The sequence below is a fragment of the Zosterops lateralis genome (assembly GCF_965231275.1).
Source record: "Zosterops lateralis genome assembly, chromosome: 31".
NCBI lineage: Eukaryota > Metazoa > Chordata > Aves > Passeriformes > Zosteropidae > Zosterops > Zosterops lateralis.
Genome location: NC_139791.1, coordinates 4188290 through 4207010, shown reverse-complemented (window position 1 = coordinate 4207010; position 18721 = coordinate 4188290). Strand labels below are relative to the sequence as shown.

At 48.8% G+C, this 18721-nt stretch overlaps 1 protein-coding gene across 1 annotated transcript; it reads right to left on the bottom strand.

Moving 5' to 3' along the window:
• Nucleotides 1-13203: 13203 nt before the first annotated feature.
• LOC310920608 (olfactory receptor 14A16-like) lies at nucleotides 13204-14136 on the bottom strand (the record flags this gene model as incomplete). Its single annotated transcript, XM_083880668.1, has 1 exon — nucleotides 13204-14136. One exon carries the CDS (start codon nucleotides 14134-14136, stop codon nucleotides 13204-13206), a length of 933 nt encoding a protein of 310 aa, XP_083736794.1.
• Nucleotides 14137-18721: the final 4585 nt, after the last annotated feature.

Sequence of the window (18721 nt, the reverse complement as noted above, 5' to 3'; positions counted from 1 at the left end):
AAAACTGCAGAAGTCACTCTACAAGATAAAGAAGTTACAATGATTCCCACCAATGTCTGTGGCCCAATGTACAGTGTCACGTCTCTCATTGGAGGTTTGCTCCTTGGCAGATCCACCACGAGAAAACAAGGTGTGATTGTGATCCCAGGACTCATTGATGCATATTTTATCGCACAAGTTCAAATTTTAGCTTATGCCCTGCAACCACCTGTGACAATTCCAAAGGGCAGCAGAATTGCTCAAATGGTAGCTCCTGAAAATTTCTTACCACATCGCCAACGTCCAAAAGAACCAGGCTTTGGCTCCACTGGCCATGATGTCTTCTTCACTTTGGACTTGACAAATCGCCCATTCAGAACCGTGCGCTTGCAGTGTGCTTCTCATCAAATTAAGCTAAAACTACTCCTAGACACAGGATCAGATGTTTCTATACTGAATCAATTGTATTGGCCTTGTGACTGGCCTTTGCAGTCTCCGACCAACCACATCATCGGATTGAGTGGAATGAGAAATTCTGCAATCAGCGCAGATCCCATTCGCATCAGTTTTAGGAACAATCGAGTTATTGTAGCATGACTGTAAGTCATGTCTTTGCCTGTCAGGCTTCCAGGATTGTTGGGCAGAGATGTGTTGTCCCAGCTTGGTTTGGTTTTAACCACAGATGAGCATTTTTCCTAATGGCCACTGCAGAGCAGCCACCCATTCTAAAGATTACTTGGTTGACTGACAACTCTGTATGGGTCAAGCAGTGGCCCATGACTAAAACAAGGCTGAAAATTGCAGAACAGCTGATTCAAGAACAACAACTTGATGCTGGACACATTCGACCATCTGTCAGTCCGTGGAACACTCCAATTTTTGTCATTCCGAAAAAATCAGGTAAATGGAGACTGTTGCCCGACCTGCGAAAAGTCAATGAACAGATGCAGGCCATGGGTGCCTTGCAACCCGGCCTGCCAGCACCAACCCTGATACCGCAAGGGTGGAGCATCGTTGTCATTGATTTAAAGGACTGTTTCTTTACCGTTCCATTCCACCCACAGGACACTCAACATTTTGATTTTACAGTGCCATCAATTAATAGAGCTGCTCTAATAAAAAGATATGAGTGGGTTGTTTTACCAAAAGGCATGAGAGATTCTCCATGTGTCAGTTGTTTGTTGACTGGGCCTTGTGACCAATACGTCAACACTTCTCTGACACACCGATCTACCATTACATGGATGACATTCTCATTGCTACAAAGTGATCACTGCCAAAGACAAAAATAGACTGGCTGATTTCGCAATTAGAGCATCAAGGACTGACAGTTGCACCAGAAAAAATACAGTGATGAGCCCCTTGGAAATACTTAGGTTGTCTGATCACAGATGCGCAGATCCATCCCCAGAAAGTTACCCTGCATGACCACATTACCACTTTGCATGATGCTCAGAAACTTTTTGGAGACCTGCAAGGGGTTTGAACCACTGTAGGCATTACCAATGATGACTTGTTACCGTTCCTGCCATGGCTTCGTGGCAGTGATGCCAACAGTTCACGAGTTTTTACCCCCGAACAACAAAAAGCTTTAATGCATGTGAGTGAGAAACTTCAGTGTGGATGGAGTGCCCATTGTGTAGAACTTCTTCCATTGTCATTTTTCCTTTCCAATGCTGAAGCTTGCCCACTTGCCATTGTTTTTCACTGGCAGAAGAAAAAGGGGGAGAACCAATCTGACCAAAATTTTGATTCTGCAGCAATTGTAATTGAGTGGGTGTTTCTGCCCGTGCAGCCAAAGTGTCGTGCCATGAGCAGAACAGATGCTTTTGCAGCACTGATAAAAGGCAGAGACAGAATTGTAGAAATAGATGGGAAAGAGCTAGCAGACATCAGTTATTCCCGTGAAAGATGAAGACTTGGAATGGCTGTTGAAACACTCAGCTGCATTGTAAGAGGTGTTGTTGGGTTTTGCAGGTGTGGTTCACAACAAGCAGCCAAAAGGTCTGATGTGGCATCTGATCACACATCACTGATGGTTGGAAAGGCCTTTGTGTTCACTGAAACCAGTGGAAGGCAGAACGGTGTTCACAGATGCTGGTTGAAAGACAAAAAAGGCTGCATGTGTTTGGCAGCAACAAGGGGAATGGCTGCAACATGTACTTAAAGGAAAAGCAGAAGATACACTTCAAACCCTTGAGTTGAAAGCCGTGTGTTGGGCTTTGCAGACTTGGAACAAAGAACCACTCAATGTTGTGTCAGATTCTCTGAACGTAGTTGGAGTTGTGCAGAGAATCAAAGATGCACTCCTCAGGCAAACCCAGAATCAGTGTCTTGGAGAACTGTTTTTACAGCTGATAAGTTGAACCAGTGTTGAACCAGCGCCATCATGTCTTCTGTGTTATGCACATCTGAAGCCATCCGTGCAACAGAGGTTTGGGAGAAGGCAATGCATGAGCAGATGCTGCAGTCAGCTGTGTTGTCCATGTTCCCTCTCAGAACAAGTTTGAAAAGGCTCGCAACAGCCATGAGACATTTCATCAAAATGCACAAGCCTTGCACCGACAATTTCAGATTCCTTTGAGTGATGCACAAGGAATTGTGCGTGCCTGCCCCCAGTGTAGTCATCATAGGCCTGGACTGGGGCTGGGCACAAACCCAAAGGGACTGAAAGATTTAGAACTGTGGCAAATGTATGTGACTCATATCCCAGAATTTGGAAGATTGAAATACGTCCATGTCACAATTGATACCTATTCTAAGTTTATTTGGGCGCAGCCAGGGGAAAAAGCTTTATAGAAAGGCATCTGTGTGTTTGCTTTGCAATCATGGGTGTGCCTGTGGAAATCAAAACTGACAATGGTCCAGCTTATGTTGGTCAGCGAGTTGCCAGATTTATGCAGAAATGGGGGGTGAAACATCCCACAGGGATCCCTCATTTTCCCACAGGTCAAGCTATTGTAGAAAGAGCAAACTGCACCCTGAAAGAATATCTTGCAAAGCAAAAGCAGACTGATGACCTTGATGTAGTTAGTAGGTTGTCAAAAGCATTGTTTACTTTGAATTATTTATGTTTAGCAGAAGGTAAAGAAGAGTCTGCGGTCATGATACATCATCATGCAGTAAAAGAGAGGAGGACACAGGCAATTCCAGGACTTTATGTTTATTATAAAAACATGCATACAGGTGAATGGCAAGGCCCAAGTCAAGTGTTGTTTAACGGTCGAGGATACATGTGTGTGTCCACAGACACTGGTCCTGTCTGGGCGCCGAGTCAATTTACCCGTGTGTGTCCTCCGGCAAGAATACCATCGGACAGTGAAAACAATCTGGACGACAACGACCTGCCTGGAACATCTTCAGATGATTCTGACCCCAATTAGAATTAAGTTTTAGATGTGTGAAATAAGTAGTTTGTATAATTATATTTGTAAAAGTTAAGTTATTATGAGTTGTAAGTATTTTTAATAGAACACTGAAGGTAAACACCAAAAGTACCAGCAAAATGCTGTGGGTTGAACTGCTTATTCTCTATATTGTGTTAACAGGAAATGTATTTGGAGTGCTCGACATCGACAAAAGAAAAAACATGTGGGTCACATGGGCCAATTGAACTGGACAAGATTAATTTTGTCTGTCTTTAGCGACACCGTCCAGTCCTTTTCGCACCTGTTTAATTGGAGTTCCACTGCTTTCAATGACAGAGTTCAAAAACTGGACTCAAGCCAAAATATATCCAAATCTGACAGAGGCTTGGAATGCATGCTGCCATCAGCCCATTGGGTCCACTCATACCCAGTGTGAAAACTGGAGTGAAAATCATAAAATCCCTAGAAATTATTTAGGAGCACAAGTTGTTGCAATTGCACAAGATCTTAAAGTAGTAGGTACTGAGCCACAGGAATTCGATCTCCTTGGTTCTGTACCAAGTAATTATTGTTTGACATTTGGCCACGTACGACAATCCAAAGTTGGCAACACTTGATTGTTTCCTAAATCCCCGTTGCATTATAGCAATACAGAGTACTGCAACAATTGGACACAGTTTGTAGCACCACCATGAGATGCTACAAGAAAATTGCCACCTGGAATTTTCCTCATCTGCGGGAATTGAGTCTGGTCAGCAGTACCCCAGAGAGCTGCAGGGGGCCCATGTTACTTCGGGAAATTAACCCTGTTTGCTCCTTCCATTCATCAAATTACAAAATTTTCACAAACACCTCGACGATCCAAATGCAATGTTCTTGAGTTAGATCCCACCTGTAAATCTTCAGTATCATTGTGGGGTTCCCCAACTGTAATAGTAGCATCAATTTTTGCTCCAGGAGTTGCATCAGCACAAGCTCTGACCCAGTTATGAACCTTAGCTTGTTGGACATCCAAACAAATTAATATAACATCTAATATGTTAAGTGAGCTCTCAGCGGATGTTTCATCTGTGTGCCATGCAGTGCTCCAAAACAGAGCTGCCATCAACTTCCTTCTCCTTGCTCAAGGGCATGGATGTGAGGAATTTGAAGGCTTGTGCTGCATGAATTTGTCAGATCACTCACAGTCAATTTATGAACAGCTCAAATAACTCCAAGGAGTAATATGGGGAAAACTGTCATTGTCAATACCCTGTTTGATAACTGGATCAGCTCACTTGGAATTGCTGGTTGGATCAAAGATTTGATCCATTTTGGAATCATCTGTTCATTGTTATTATAGTTATATTATTAGTTGTGCTTTGTTTGTTAAAATGTATGCGGGATGCAATCAATTATGCCTTTGACTAAGTTTGGGGAGTTCAAAAAGAAAGGAGGATTTCTTACAGATTTCCTCAGGAAAAGAGGTCATGATTTATATTTAGACCTCCTTGAACTACCCTATCTGAGGCCTACCTATCCTGACTGGGGCCTGACTTGAGGCCTGTTAAGGCCTTCAAGACTTTGGCGCAGTGAAAATTCCTAGTGAGCTGTGGCGCTGTTAGAAATAGATATTAAGGTGTTTGGGAAATATAAAAGAGTGTTGAAGGTCACGAAACAGAGTTGTTAGTAGTCGTGTGTTAGCCACCTTAAGAGTAAACTAAATAATGTGTATTTGCATTCTTTCCTCTACTGTGTGCCAATGAAAGGGTTATTACATATATAAACTATGTAAAGTTCTATATAAGTCGCTGTGCAGCACGTAATAAACAAATCACGTATGATTAACCACACTGGTCGGATCAGTGTGAGTTCTGTCCAACCCTCTAACATTATTAGTGGTAACCCTGGCTTCAAGTTACCATGAGCAGAGAAGTAAGAGAGTCTGGATCATTACCAACCAACAACTCTGCACAGAAGGCTGAAATAATTGCCTTAACCCGGGCTTTAGAATTGGCAAAAGGAAAGAAAACAAATATTTATACAGACTTGACGTATGCATTTGGGGTAGTTCATGCACATGAATCCATTTGGAAGGAGAGAGGACTACTGAACTCACAAGGGAAAAATATTAAACATGCACAGGAAATAGTGAGACTGTTATATGCAGTGCAGCTGCCTGAGAGGGTAGCAATCATGCACATCAAGGCACACCAAAAGGTGAGCTCAGAATTGGAAGAAGAGAACATGCTGGTGGACAGAGAGGCAAAAGGCGCAGCCAAAGGTGAGGTACCCGACGAGACAGTTGAGGCAGCACTGATTCCAGATGGAAAAATTTCTATTGAAGGTAAGCCAGTATACAATAAGAACGACAAGAAACTTATTAAGGCAGAGAAGGCAAGTTATAATCAGGAAGGATGGGCTGTGACAGAAGAAGGGAAACTTGTAGTACCCTCCTATTTGTTATGGTCAGTGCAAAAGGAACATGAAAAAGCACACTGGAGAATAGATGCCTTGTATAACCATCTGAGAGAAAGAATTTTGGCTAGAAAATTACAAGGTACAGTGATACAGGTAACCTGTCAGTGTAGTCTTTGTTTCCCTAACAAACTAACCCTATACTAAACCTAACTACACCTAACTACACCTAACTAACAATAGAAACACTCTAAAACCAAAAATTAGGCCAACTGGGAAAGGTTATGGGCCCGGGCAACAGTGACAAATTGATTTCATGGAATTACCCAGGAAAGGGGGTTATCATTACTTATTGGTATTAACTGATAACTTTTCAGGATGGCCAGAAGCTTTCCCCACTCGGACAGCTAAGGCATGAGAGGTAACAAAGCCCTGTTACAAGAGATAATACGGTGTTTTGGAGTTCCAGCCGTTAAATTCTCCGATAGAGGGCCCTCCTTTATTTCAAAAATTGTGAAGCAAATTAGCCCCCCCCGGGGGATAGATTGGGAACTGCATACCTCATATCACCCTCAATCAAGTGGTCAGGTGGAAAAGATGAATCATTTGATTAAGCAACAAATTGTAAGACTGAGACAAGAGGCAAATTTGCCTTGGCCTCAAGCTCTCCCATTGGAATATTGCAAATTTGAACAAAGCCAAGGACAAAAGAGAAATTAAGCCCTTTTGAAATATTATATGGAAGGCCATATGCAGTTCAAGAAGGAACACCACCTGTTCAAGTAGGAGAGGAAACGCTACACAGGTATATGGTGGCCCTGAATAAACAACTAAAAGAAGCTGAAAAATGTGTGGCTGGGGCTCAAAACAGAGAATTAGATGGACCAGTACATGATGTACAACCAGGGGGTTATGTACATGTTAAGTCTTTTGCAGAGGAGACCCTGGAACTGCAGTGGGAAGGACCATTTTAGGTGCTCCTTACTACCTTCACTGCAATCAAGATCAAAGAACAGAAGGCTCAGATCCATCACTGCCGAGTGAAGAAAACCCCCAAAGGAGTTCGGAAAGTTACACCAGGCAACGGTGAACTGGAGCTGAAACTCACTTGGAACAGTGAATAGATGGACTTATAGGGGTCATAGACATGATTAGGAAAGTTGTAAGTGCTGTGGTCATAGCAGGAGCTAATGCAATACCACATAGGTATAATGTAACTGGGATATACTGGTGCCAAGGGAAGGCTTATGATCCTCATTCTCGTGAAGCTACTACAAGTTATGAAAAATCACAAATGCAAGTCTGTGGGAAGGAAGAAATGTTTGGTGATGCAACTATGCATTCATACAAGATGGATTTCATGAGGCCTGCCATCCACCCATGAAACTCATCCGGATCAGTCCTGAATGCTGTGACAAATGCTTGACCAAGTGTCCTGAGTTTAGACTTCAAATAGAGGGGTGTGTAATAAGGGGGTGTGATCTTGACTTTAACATTACTCAAATATGCACCCAGTATCATGAAGACAAGGCTAAGACTACCCCAACAGTGCCAAGAAAGACTGTGACTACCCAAATGCCAGTTATTCCAGAAGAGGAGGAAAAGCCTATAATTCCTGTAGTTACTAGAATTGGGCCATATGCTCTTAAGAAAACAGGAAATCAGAGGTTATTGATTAACCTGGAATGGTCTCTGGAACAAGTAGAAATGGGATTGCAAGTAAATGCTTCTGCCAGCCAGCCAGAGTGTGCCCCATTTCTCAGAAACTCTTTTATGGATTGGACTACTTGGCTCCAAAAGCGTATGCCCTCTAATTTCAGGAGCAAGAGAGATTTCACTGGGTTTCTAGGAACAGGATTGAGAGTGTTAAACACAATAGATTCAGAAGTGTTAATGAATAAATTGACCATCAAGGGGAGTGATTTAGTTAAATTACAGTAACCTTTACAATCTTCTTTACTAGCCCTAAGTAACAGTCGTTGGAAGTTGTCCAAAATATTACCAGAATGGGAAAGCATGGAAGAAGGGGATTGTGAGGAAATAATCAATGCACTAGGCACAGCCAGTGAAAACATCTCACTGGCTCCTGGGTGTACTCAAGCACAACTGTGGATGCAATCAGTGGCTGCCGCAGTCATCAGGGAGGGTGGAGAAGGACCATTCCCTGCTGAAATCTGAAAAATTGTTGGGGATAATGCATCCAACATGGAAAGGCAACTTCAGTCTTGGTGGATCTTAGTCAGTTTCACCTATAAGCCTGTGACTAGTATGGTGACAGTCTTTGTTTTAACTATACACAGCGCATCAGTGAGCTTAATTCACCCAAGAGTCTCTTTAGGATTAAATCATGAGGGGACTGTATTGTACCCTTCTGGACACAGAATGTGGGTACAAGAAATTGAGGGGAAGTGGCAAACCATTAACCTAGAGCCCTGTTCCATGAGGAAACAACTGGGGTACATTTGTGAAGGGACACCTGAAGGGGGGATAAGGACACACATTTGGATACAGACCAAAGCATTTGCCACTTTGAAATGCATTCAGGCAATCAGACAACTTTGCTTCTGTATATAGGACAAGGTTGTGTCTCTCTCAGGACTGCATGCTCCACCATAATGATAGACAATCTAATAATGAATGAGACTCAATCTATGTGTCTGTAATTTTGTTAAAATTGAAGGATGTGACTTTTCCTATCAGGCACCTGTAATATCATATCAATATATAAAGGCTAACCTAGATACTGTACAAGAAATTGTGCCTGTGCCCATAGGAATGAGTTTGACTTTAGTTGCTCAATTATTAAGCATCATAAATTGAAAGAAATTTTAAAAGAAATTAGAGATGCAGGGAAAAAGACTTTGATCATGATACACCATGACACAGAGACCATCAAAGGGGTCTTTAAGCAATTTGAAGAACACCTGTGTCATCATTGGTGGGATGTTCTTTTTGGATGGTCACCCACAGAAACCAGCATATTTAATGCCTTAATTAATTTTATCATTGTATTGCTTATTTTGATTAGCATAAGCTTGATTTTGTCTATTGTGATACTTGTTTGGAATTGGAGGATGCTGCAAGAGATGGCAGCCCTAACCTTACTATCAAAAGCGTATGGTTTGGTTCTGAGAGATACTAGACATATGCCTTGGGTAGATGAGGAGGAATCTGTATACTGAGTAAAAGAATTTACTGATTTTAAATAAGAAGTGAGATATGAGACATGGACTTTAAAGAAATAACGATTGTTGCAATGTGCATTTTGAGTTTTCTAAAGTTCTGTATGTTTTGTTATCAGTTCTGTAATGGTTTATACCTACCCCTCACATTCCCATTCCCCTGTAGCCCGTCCCTGACAATAGATCTTGTCAATCACTGTCACCACACCCTAAAGCTTGAGTGCTCTGGCAAAAGCCGGGTGACTCAGGCAGGCTTCAGGTTTCCCCACTCCTCTTTTGCACCCAAAATGGCCATGCCAATGCCCCCTGTTCCTAAGTCACTGCCCTTCATTCCCAAAGGTAACACCCCCTTTATTTAAGGGCATGAAAGCCCCACAAAACTTCACCTGCACCTGGGCTTCAGCCTGAATAAAACCCTCCTGATCCCCAAGTGTGAGTCCGCTCCTTCTTCCAGCCAGGAACACGTCTCTGTCTGGGATTTGGACCCACAGATATAACTTGTTTATATGGTTACCTGAAGAGCAGGGCTGGCTGGTGGACAGCTCAGAAATAACTGTAAAGGATTTTAAAGAAGTTAAGATTTTAGCTAAAGATAAGCTTTGTTGGAATTAATTAAAGTAGATAGATAGGCTTTGCTAAAATTAAAAGTTACTTGAGAGAAACCTGATTTGGATTAGCCCTCCTGGACCTGAATAACTGATTGCTTGTCAACTTTATGTTTGTTTAGTCGTGTTTATAATGAGGAATAGAGAATCTGATAAATAGATTTTAGGAACACAAGACAATTATGGAACATCCCATTCCCAGAAATGCATTGAAAGTCACAAAACCAGGAAACAGGAGTCCTACCAAGGGTTCATTTGCCACATTTGCATTGAAAAGGTAGAAAGGTAAGAACGAGTAAGACTTCATTCACCTCTTCATTTCAGGACCCTTCCCCTCCCTTGAAAGGGACCACCGACCCATTTCAAAGCACAAACTATGCATGCTCAATAGCTTTTTAGCTAATTACCATACAAAGTGGGGAATGGGACATACCAGGGTTATGAATATGCATTTCTCTTTTGGGTATTCAATACTTTTGTAAATAAAAGGACTGTGAGCATCTGAAAATTGCAGGGTTTATTTGGGAGCAATCTCACATGCTGCCTAGCATTGTAATATATATATCCTTTCTAACTTTAAACTGTTAGAGTGTTTTTTTCCATCACAGTTGGGTATCAATACTAGATCAATATCCATATTTTTAATTAGTCAGCAGCAGGAGCCATCCCCAAAAGTGTTGCCTGCTGTCCCTCCCTCTAATGCCAGACTCCAAAAGCCCAAACCACCCCATCCCACCATTCCAAACCCCAATGAAACAAACTTCATCTCACCACCACAGTTGCATTATCACTTTACACTGCCCCATGCTATCCCACCACATCCCATCACATCACATTACACCCGATCCTGTCCCAGACAGGAAGCCCTGTCCAGCTGGGCCTTGGACACTTCCAGGGATTTGGGGTCAGCCACAGACTCTGGGGCCAACCTGGCCCAGGGCCCCACCGCCCTCCCAGGCTACAAGTCCATGCCCACATCCCATCTCAGCCGGGCCCCGGCAGCGCAAAGCCCTTCCCTGTCTCCTCTCCCTGCAGGCCCTTGCCAAGGGTCTCTCTCAGCCAGCAATTGCCGCTCCTCCCTGCTCTGGGCCGGGAGCTGCAGGGTGACTTTTTGCCCGTGGCCCCGGCCCGGCCCAGAGCCGGGGCCAGGACCTTTCCCCGCGCCTCTGCGGCCGCCGCCTCCCTTCGCCCGCAGCCCAGCAGACGCAGCTGGCAGCTCCCCGGGGGCTGCGGCTCCTTGCCAGGGCCGGCGCTGGGGCAGCTCCCACCCGGGCCCCGGGCCAGCAGGGACAGCAGCCCAGGCAACGGCTGGGCCTGGGCCAGGCCGGCCCCGGGCCCCAGAGCAGCAAAAGCTCCTTCCCCTGCAGGCCGGGCTGGGCTCTGAACAGGCTCCCCAGGGAATGCTCAGAGCCCCGAGGCTGCCCCAGCTCCAGGAGCCTTGGCACACCCCTGCCAGGGATGCCCAGGCCCCCAGTGCCTGGACTCCATCATCCCTCTGGCTCCCTCTCAGCTCAGCCCCTTCTGCCATTCTCACCTTTGCACAGCCCTGGCTGTCCTCTCCAGGGGCTGACAGAGCTCTGCCGCCTGCGCCAGGAGCAGGGCAGCCCCAACCTTCCAATGTTCCACTGGCTCTGGGACACCCCAGCGCTGGCAGCCCCCAACATTCCCTGCCTGGAGACGCTCCAAGGGAAGCGTCAACAGCTGCCGCCACTCACCACAACCCACCGGCCGCTGAGCAGCCCCAGCCTGGGCCCCTGAGGATTCCTCTGCACACAGCTTGGACAAGGGCCCTTTGCCTGCCCCCAGCCTGCACCAGGCAAGGGTCACATACACTTACACAGCTCTGCCCACAGCTGACAGGGAAGAGGGGCATGTTAATTTAAAAAAGAAACAAAACCCCCCAGGAAAAGAACCGCCCTGCCTCCAGCAGACCTGCTCTCTCCCTCCCTCACTACTTTCACTTGCACACACAGAGCACCTCCATCTGCAAGCAATTAGTCCTTTTAAAATATTGTATAGAAGACCATATGGGGTCCAAGAAGGAACAATACCTACCCAAGTAGGAGAAGAAACCCTACACAAATATATGGCGGCCCTAAACAAATAACTTGGAGAAACTGAGAAACATGTGGCTGGGGCTCAGAGCAGAGAACTAGATGGGCCAGTACATAACATGCAGGCAGGGGATTATGTATATGTATTATCTTTTGCAGAAAAGACTCTAGTACCCCAGTAGGAAGGTTATTCCAGGAGCTTCTCACCACCTTTACTGCAATCAAGATCAGAGACCAGAGCACCTGGATTCCTCACACTTGAGTGAAGAAGACTGAAGAGCCACACTGGGTGACAATGAACTACTCTTCCAAATTAAATATTAATCTTAATCAATATAAATTGCTTCTTTCCCTTAGCTAAAATCTTAACTCTTTAAATCCTTAACTTAAGGCACTGCAGGACCCTGCAGAAAATTCCTGAAGCACTTGGAAAATGATGCAGATCCCCAAGGGATGTTCTCATGGTGCCAACTAAGGAACTGAAATGGGGAGTGGGGCCAGAGAGGAAAGAGCAATAAGGGATGGGTTGTTTTCAATGGAGGGGGCAAGGATGGGTAGCAAGAAGAAATCTGGGGCAGAGAAGAGGAAAAAAAGCAAAGGTAGAGCAAAGCAAAGGAAATTACCTGAGTGGTTTCCCTCCCATCGCGCAGCCCTTCCTGGCCCCAGGGGCTGATGGCATTTGTGCTCCCTCATGTTCACCTCCCCACACCAACACCATGGGGGTGCTCAGGCCTGCTCTGGGCACTGCAAACAGGGGCTCCTGAGCCAGTGCTGCCCTGTCTGTGCCTGCAAGGATCCTGCACCTGTGTGAGCTGGGGGAGAGGCCAGGGCTGCAGAGGGGGGATGTTGTTGGCAGGTGCATGAGGATGCTCTGGGACGCTGCCCTGGGGTGTCCAGTGCAGTGGGGATGGATCAGCCTCTGCTCTGCTGCTCTTTCCCATCTCCCCCAGGGACCTTGCAGAGCCTCAGCCATGCTGTTTGTCCCCAGCCTGCCCACAGCCACCCTGGGGCTGCTCACGGGGCTTTTCTGTGCTGAGCATTGGCCTGGGCGTGTTCTGGAGAGAGCCTGGGCAAGGAGCCTGGAGCCCCCAGGCCCTGCCCTGAGGCGTCAGCGCTGCCCCAGCAGTGCCCATGGCCTGTCCCTGCTGCAGCCCCGGCACTGCCACCCCCAGCCCTGTGCCCGGCCCCGAGAGCCCTCAGGCCCTACAGCAACACCAGGGCCAGGAGGGCAGCGGGGCAGGGCCACGGGAGCAGCACTGGCAACACCAAGGGCTGCTGTTGCTGGGCACAGCTGCTGTGCCAGCCCTGATCTGCCCCCAGCTCTGCGCACAGACATTGCTGCAGTGACAGAGAAGGGAATAAAAAAGGGATCTCTGTTGTAAAGTGTGCTGGGAGATCATTTTGTTCATTTAAAGCCACTGAGAGCACAGCCCCTCTTTGACACAGACTGGGGTCACAGCATAGGTGGAGAGAAACAAAACAAGGAAGGGCACAAACAATGGCCTCGCTTTGTGGACAGTATTGAACAACTAAAACAAAACAAAACCCTGACAACCAAACCCAAAATGGATATCAGATACAACTTTTTACAAGTGATTTGCAGAAATTGGCAACCAAGTTATTGTTTCTGAGAATGTCCAGTGATCAGTGTCCACACTGCAGCCTTGAGCTCCTGGTTCCTCAGGCTGTAGATCAGGGGGTTCAGGGCTGGAGGCACCACTGAGTACAGAACTGACAGGGCCAGATCCAGGGATGGGGAGGAGATGGAGGGAGGCTTCAGGTGGGCAAAAAAGCCAGTGCTGAGGAACAGGGAGACCACGGCCAGGTGAGGGAGGCAGGTGGAAAAGGCTTTGTGCCGTCCCTGCTCAGAGGGGATCCTCAGCACAGCCCTGAAGATCTGCACATAGGAGAAAACAATGAACACAAAACAGCCAAAACCTAAACAGGCACTAACAGCAATAAGCCCAAGTTCCCTGAGTTTGGAGTGTGAGCAGGAGAGCTTGAGGATATGTGGGATTTCACAGAAGAACTGGCCCAGGGCATTGCCATGGCACATGGGCAGGGAAAATGTATTGGCTGTGTGCAGCAGGGCAGTGAGAAAGCCACTGGCCCAGGCAGCTGCTGCCATGTGGGCACAAGCTCTGCTGCCCAGGAGGGTCCCGTAGTGCAGGGGTTTGCAGATGGACACGTAGCGGTCGTAGCACATGATGGTCAAGAGATAATACTCTGATCCCAGGAAGAAGAAAATCAGAAAGACCTGTGCAGCACATCCTATGTAGGAGATGTTTCTGGTGTCCCAGAGGGAATTGTGCATGGCTTTGGGGACAGTGGTGAGGATGGAGCCCAGGTCGGTGAGGGCCAGGTGGAGCAGGAAGAAGAACATGGGGCTGTGCAGGTGGTGGCTGGAGGCCACGGCGCTGATGACGAGGCCGTTGCCCAGGAGGGCAGCCAGGGAGATGCCCAGGAAGAGGCAGAAGTGCAGGAGCTGCAGCTGCCTTGTGTCTGCCAATGGCAGCAGGAGGAAGTGGCTGATGGAGCTGCTGTTGGACATTTGCTGTGTCTGGACATCCCAACCTGCAGAAGGAGGAAAGACAGTGACAGAAAAGTCAAAGCCCTTCCTCACAGACCATTTCCATCCACTAAACACCTCTCCCTTGTGTATGTCTAGGAGAACTTCCTTCACCTTGGTTGTTGGAGCCCTGATTGCTCCTGGCCAATGTTCAGTGAGGAGCCAGACCTCGACAGGCAGGACACCTGGGAGTCAGCCCTGAGCCCCAGTCAGTGCAGGGGAACAGTGAGGGCAGGGGCCCGTCCTGGTGTTTGACCTTGGACAAAAAATCTATTCCTAAGGCACAGGAGCTGCCAGGGCAAAGGCATGGGGATTGCAGGAGGCAGAACGAGAGATTCTGCTGAGCCATGGGAGAACAGAGAGTCCAGTGAGGCAGGAGGATTGTCTGAGCCTTAGTGCAGACTGAGAGGAGCTGCTCTGTCCCTGTGACTTCTTCCCAGCTGCTCTGGGAGCCTTTCTGGGAACCTGGACTTGCACCTGTCTGAGCTCCTCTCCCTGGAATGTGTGTTACCCTTGAAAGCCAGGAGACACTGCTGAGAGCAGAGGGATCCCTGGCACACAAAGTGGCTCCTGCCTTTCCCAAAGTCTGGCAGAGTCAGCTCATTCCCAGCCTGCCCTGCCCAGAGCTCCCCAGGGCAGAGGGAGCTGGGACACCCCATTGCTGTGCTCAGCCTGCACAGGAGGAGCCCAAGGGCTGGGCCTGAGCCTGCAGCTGGAACTGCCATTCCCAGAGAGCCCATCAGCAATGCCAGGAGCACCTGGGCAAGGCAAGGACAGAGAGCTGGGCCCTGAGGAAAAGGCTTTCTCTGCCCAGCCCTGCACAGCCCCTGCCAGGCAGCAGCAGTGCAGGACAGTGGCCCTGAGGCCCTGGTCAGCAGGGAATGGGCACATGGCAGGAGAGATGCCATTCATCTCTGGGGCTGCTCTGCCGGCCCAGGAGGGGACTGAGGGCCCCGAGCCCCCGGGCTGAGGGCTGTGCTGGCTGGGAGGGGACACAGGAGCTGTGCTGCTCAGGGCAGTGTGTGCCCTGCAGGGCAGGGCCGGCAGGTGCCACATGTCCCCTGCAGCAGGGCTTCCCTCAGCACTGCCTCCCTCCCTCCCTGCCCACGGCTCTGCTGCTGGAGCTGTCCCAGCCCAAGCTGTTCCTGTGGGCCCGGGTTCCTTCCCTGCCAGTGCTGCCAGAGCCCAGCCCAGCCCCTGGGCCAGCTCTGCCCTGCAGCTGCTCGGGGCTGCAGGGATTAAAGAACAGCTCCCCCAGGCCTGGGCACCATGGAAAGGTGATGCTGGATGGATCTGGAGGCTGGGGAGGTGGAGACATTGCTGAGGTTCCCAGGAATCCTCAAAAGTATGAGACCCTCAATCCTGCTCTGCCCTGCACAGCTGAGTTTCCCTTGCCAAGGTGAGCCAGGGAAAAGTGGGAGCACAGATTCAGCAAAGGAAAGACTTGAGCAGGAAACTCCTGCCCTGAATCTGCTCATGAAAAGCCCCCGAGAAATGATCTGGGCATGACCTGGAGCTCTCAGCAGCCCTGGCCCACACAGCACCCTCTCCACAGCAGCAGGACCTGCCCTGGCAGGAGTCACTCCTTGCACCCACAGCTCCCCTCCACCATCCATGGGAGCTCCCAGGCAGTCTGAGAGCTCCCCCTGGCAGGTGGCAGATCCCCTGGCCTGGCCAAGAGCCCTCAGGGCTGCAGCACCTGCTCTGCCCCACAGCCCTGGGCAGCCCTGGCTGCAGCCCCAGCCTCAGCCCCTGCAGCCGTCCCTGGCAGCAGGAGCCGTCCTGCCCTGTCCCTCTGACGGTGCCCAGGGCAGCCCCGCTCTGGAGCACATCCTCCTCCAAAGCAGAAAGGGCAGCAGAGCCATCCTTACAGTGCTGTCAGTCCTGTCCTGGCTCAGCTTTAGGAGATCCCTGCAGCCAGAGACTTACTGTGTCAGAAGTGGTGAAGATTTCTCCATGAATAATCTTAGAATTGTCCTTCCGGTTGCTTTAAGCCTCTGTCTGTTTCTCTGCTCTCAGGTACCTGCAGGTAGTGCCCTCAGCCCTGCTGGGCTTGGAGAGGAGCTGCTCCTGAGGAGGAATGTCTTTTTGAAGCTGCTCTTGGTTGCCAGGATCTGCCTCTGTGCCAGGAGCCCAGCCCAGCTCACCAGCACAGACACAGAACAAAGACTTTAATGAGACTCTTGGGGCTTTGGTATTGTTTACTGTGGTGTCAATCCCTGAGAGTGTTTTAAAAAGCTTTTGAAGAACCCTTTAGAGAACTTCTCAAAAAGTATTCCTAGTGAGACTGACACTCCAGGATCTCCTGAAGTTTAATGGGCCCCACTGAGAAACATGACTGAGAGAGTGTCCCCAGGTTCCGCTTAAAGCAGAACACTGCAGGCAGTGATGACAGGTGGGGACAAACAAGGCAAAGGTGTCTCTAACGCTGACCAAACCTGGATGTGTTTCAGAAATGCAAAGGGCCAAGGCCTGAGCCCCAGCCCCTGACAAGGCACATCCTGTCCCTCCCTCAGTGCTCAGGGCTCTTCCCAGGCCACTGGGATGTGGGGATGTGCAATGCCAAGGGCAGGACCATGGGGCGGCCCCTGCCAGGCTGCTGAGCAGGGCCAAGGAGGCAATGAGGCCCCAGGGCTGCAAGGGTCCCTTGTCTCCTGCTCATGGCTCATGGCTCAGGCCCAGGCCCAGCAGCCATGGCCCAAGTGCTGCAGGAGTTGGCTGTGTCAGGGCCTTGCAGCTGCTGCCCATCCCTGTGCCCTGTGCAGCCCAGGCTGTCCTATGGTGTCCATGCCCTGCCCTCTGTCCCTGCAGGCTGTCGTCATCCCCTGGCTGCCCCACCTGGCTGGGCCCTTCCTTTGCTGACAGCTCTGCCTCCTGCCTGCCTCTGCCTGGCCACACACAGCCTTGGGCTGCCCCACACTCCTTCTGGGGGATGTGTTGCACCACAGCTCTGCGCTGGGAAAGAAATTCCTTCCTCTCTCTTCCCTGTCTGGACGTCTCCATGTGTCCTTGATATTAATTCCTTCTTTCTCTGGCTGTTCTCTCATTTGTCAAAAGGATCCACCATCTCTTAAACCACCCTTCAATCCCTCTCAGGGCTCTCCTATTCTGTCCTCAGTCTCCACTCTACTGAGCACAGAGCTCCTTTGTCCCTATACAGTGGTCATATGCTTGAGGCCTCCAAACCCCACCTTGGTGAGATCTCTGGGCCCTTTCCAAGGTCTTGGCAAATGAAAACATCGCCCTCATAGTCTAAGAATATCTCCAGTTGCCATAGACAGTCTGACCTGTCTATCCTAGTTACTCTTGTCTTGGGGCAATTGTTTGATTTACAGAATTTGGGAGACAAAATTCTAATTTTGGCCACAGCCTCTGCACAGGAATGCCGATTCTTTATCATAGGATGGAAGGCAGAGCCCCATTGTTTCAGGGGCAAATGAGCGGTGACCACCAGAGGCCAAGGCCATTCATTGCTGACAGGTTTATTTCTGAGAGATACCCTTGCATGTATGCATTTTTTTCAGGAAAGTATCAATTTAGGCAATGGGTATTTAAAAAGATGTCGAATTCTTTTCCATAGGAATGAAAGCATGGAGCCCCAGTGTTCCATGGGAAGTTTAGAAGCAGCCCTTGACATTCCAAGATCAGCTGGACCTGTCAGGTGGCCCCTGGGAGGCCAAACCAGCCAGACCTGTTCCATGTTCCCTTGGTTCTATGGGGCCCCACCGTGTCCCAATGGCCCCTTGGTTCCACGAGGTTCTGAGGTGTCACAATGTCCCTTAGTTACACGTGGCCATGAAGGGTTTTAATGGTCGCCATGGTCCCACAAGGCCCCAAAGTGTCACCATGGCCCCCCTTGGTTCCATGAGTTCCCACAGAGTCACACAATGGTCTCCATAGGGAGGAACCAACCAAGCCCCCATGTCACAGGGGCAGATGAGGGGCAGTCACCAGAGGCCAAGGGCAGCCAGATTAGATGGTCCTGGCAGATTTTGTCTGGGACCTATCCCTGGATATAGGGAATTTTAGAGGCAGAATACCAATTTTGTTCATTAACGCCTGGAGGAGAAGGATGGTTCTTTTCCACAGGAAGGAAAGCACAGAACACTGATGTTTCAGGGGCAGATGAAAGGCGGCCACCAGAGGCCAAGGCCAGCCAGACCTCTCTGTCCTGGCAGCTTTTATCTGAAAGCAACCCTTGGATATAGGGAATTTTGGAGGTGGAATCCCACATTTGGCCATTTCTGTGTTGATCAGTAGGATGGTTCTTTTCCACTGGATGGAAAGCACAGAGCCCAAGTGTTTCAAAGGCAGAAGAGGAGAGAGGTGGATCCTGGGAAGCCAAGACAGCCAGAGCTGTTTGTCCTGGCAGCTTTTGCCTGGGAGGAATTCTTGGACATTGAGAATTTGAGAAGAGGAATCTCAATTTTGACCATGGGCACCTTGACAAGAAGGAGAGTTCTTTTTCATTGGAAGGAAAGCACTAAGCCCCAGTATTTCAAAAGCAGGTGAGAGGCAATCCCCGAGAGGCCAAGGGCGGCCAGACCTGTCTGTCCTGGCAGCTTAA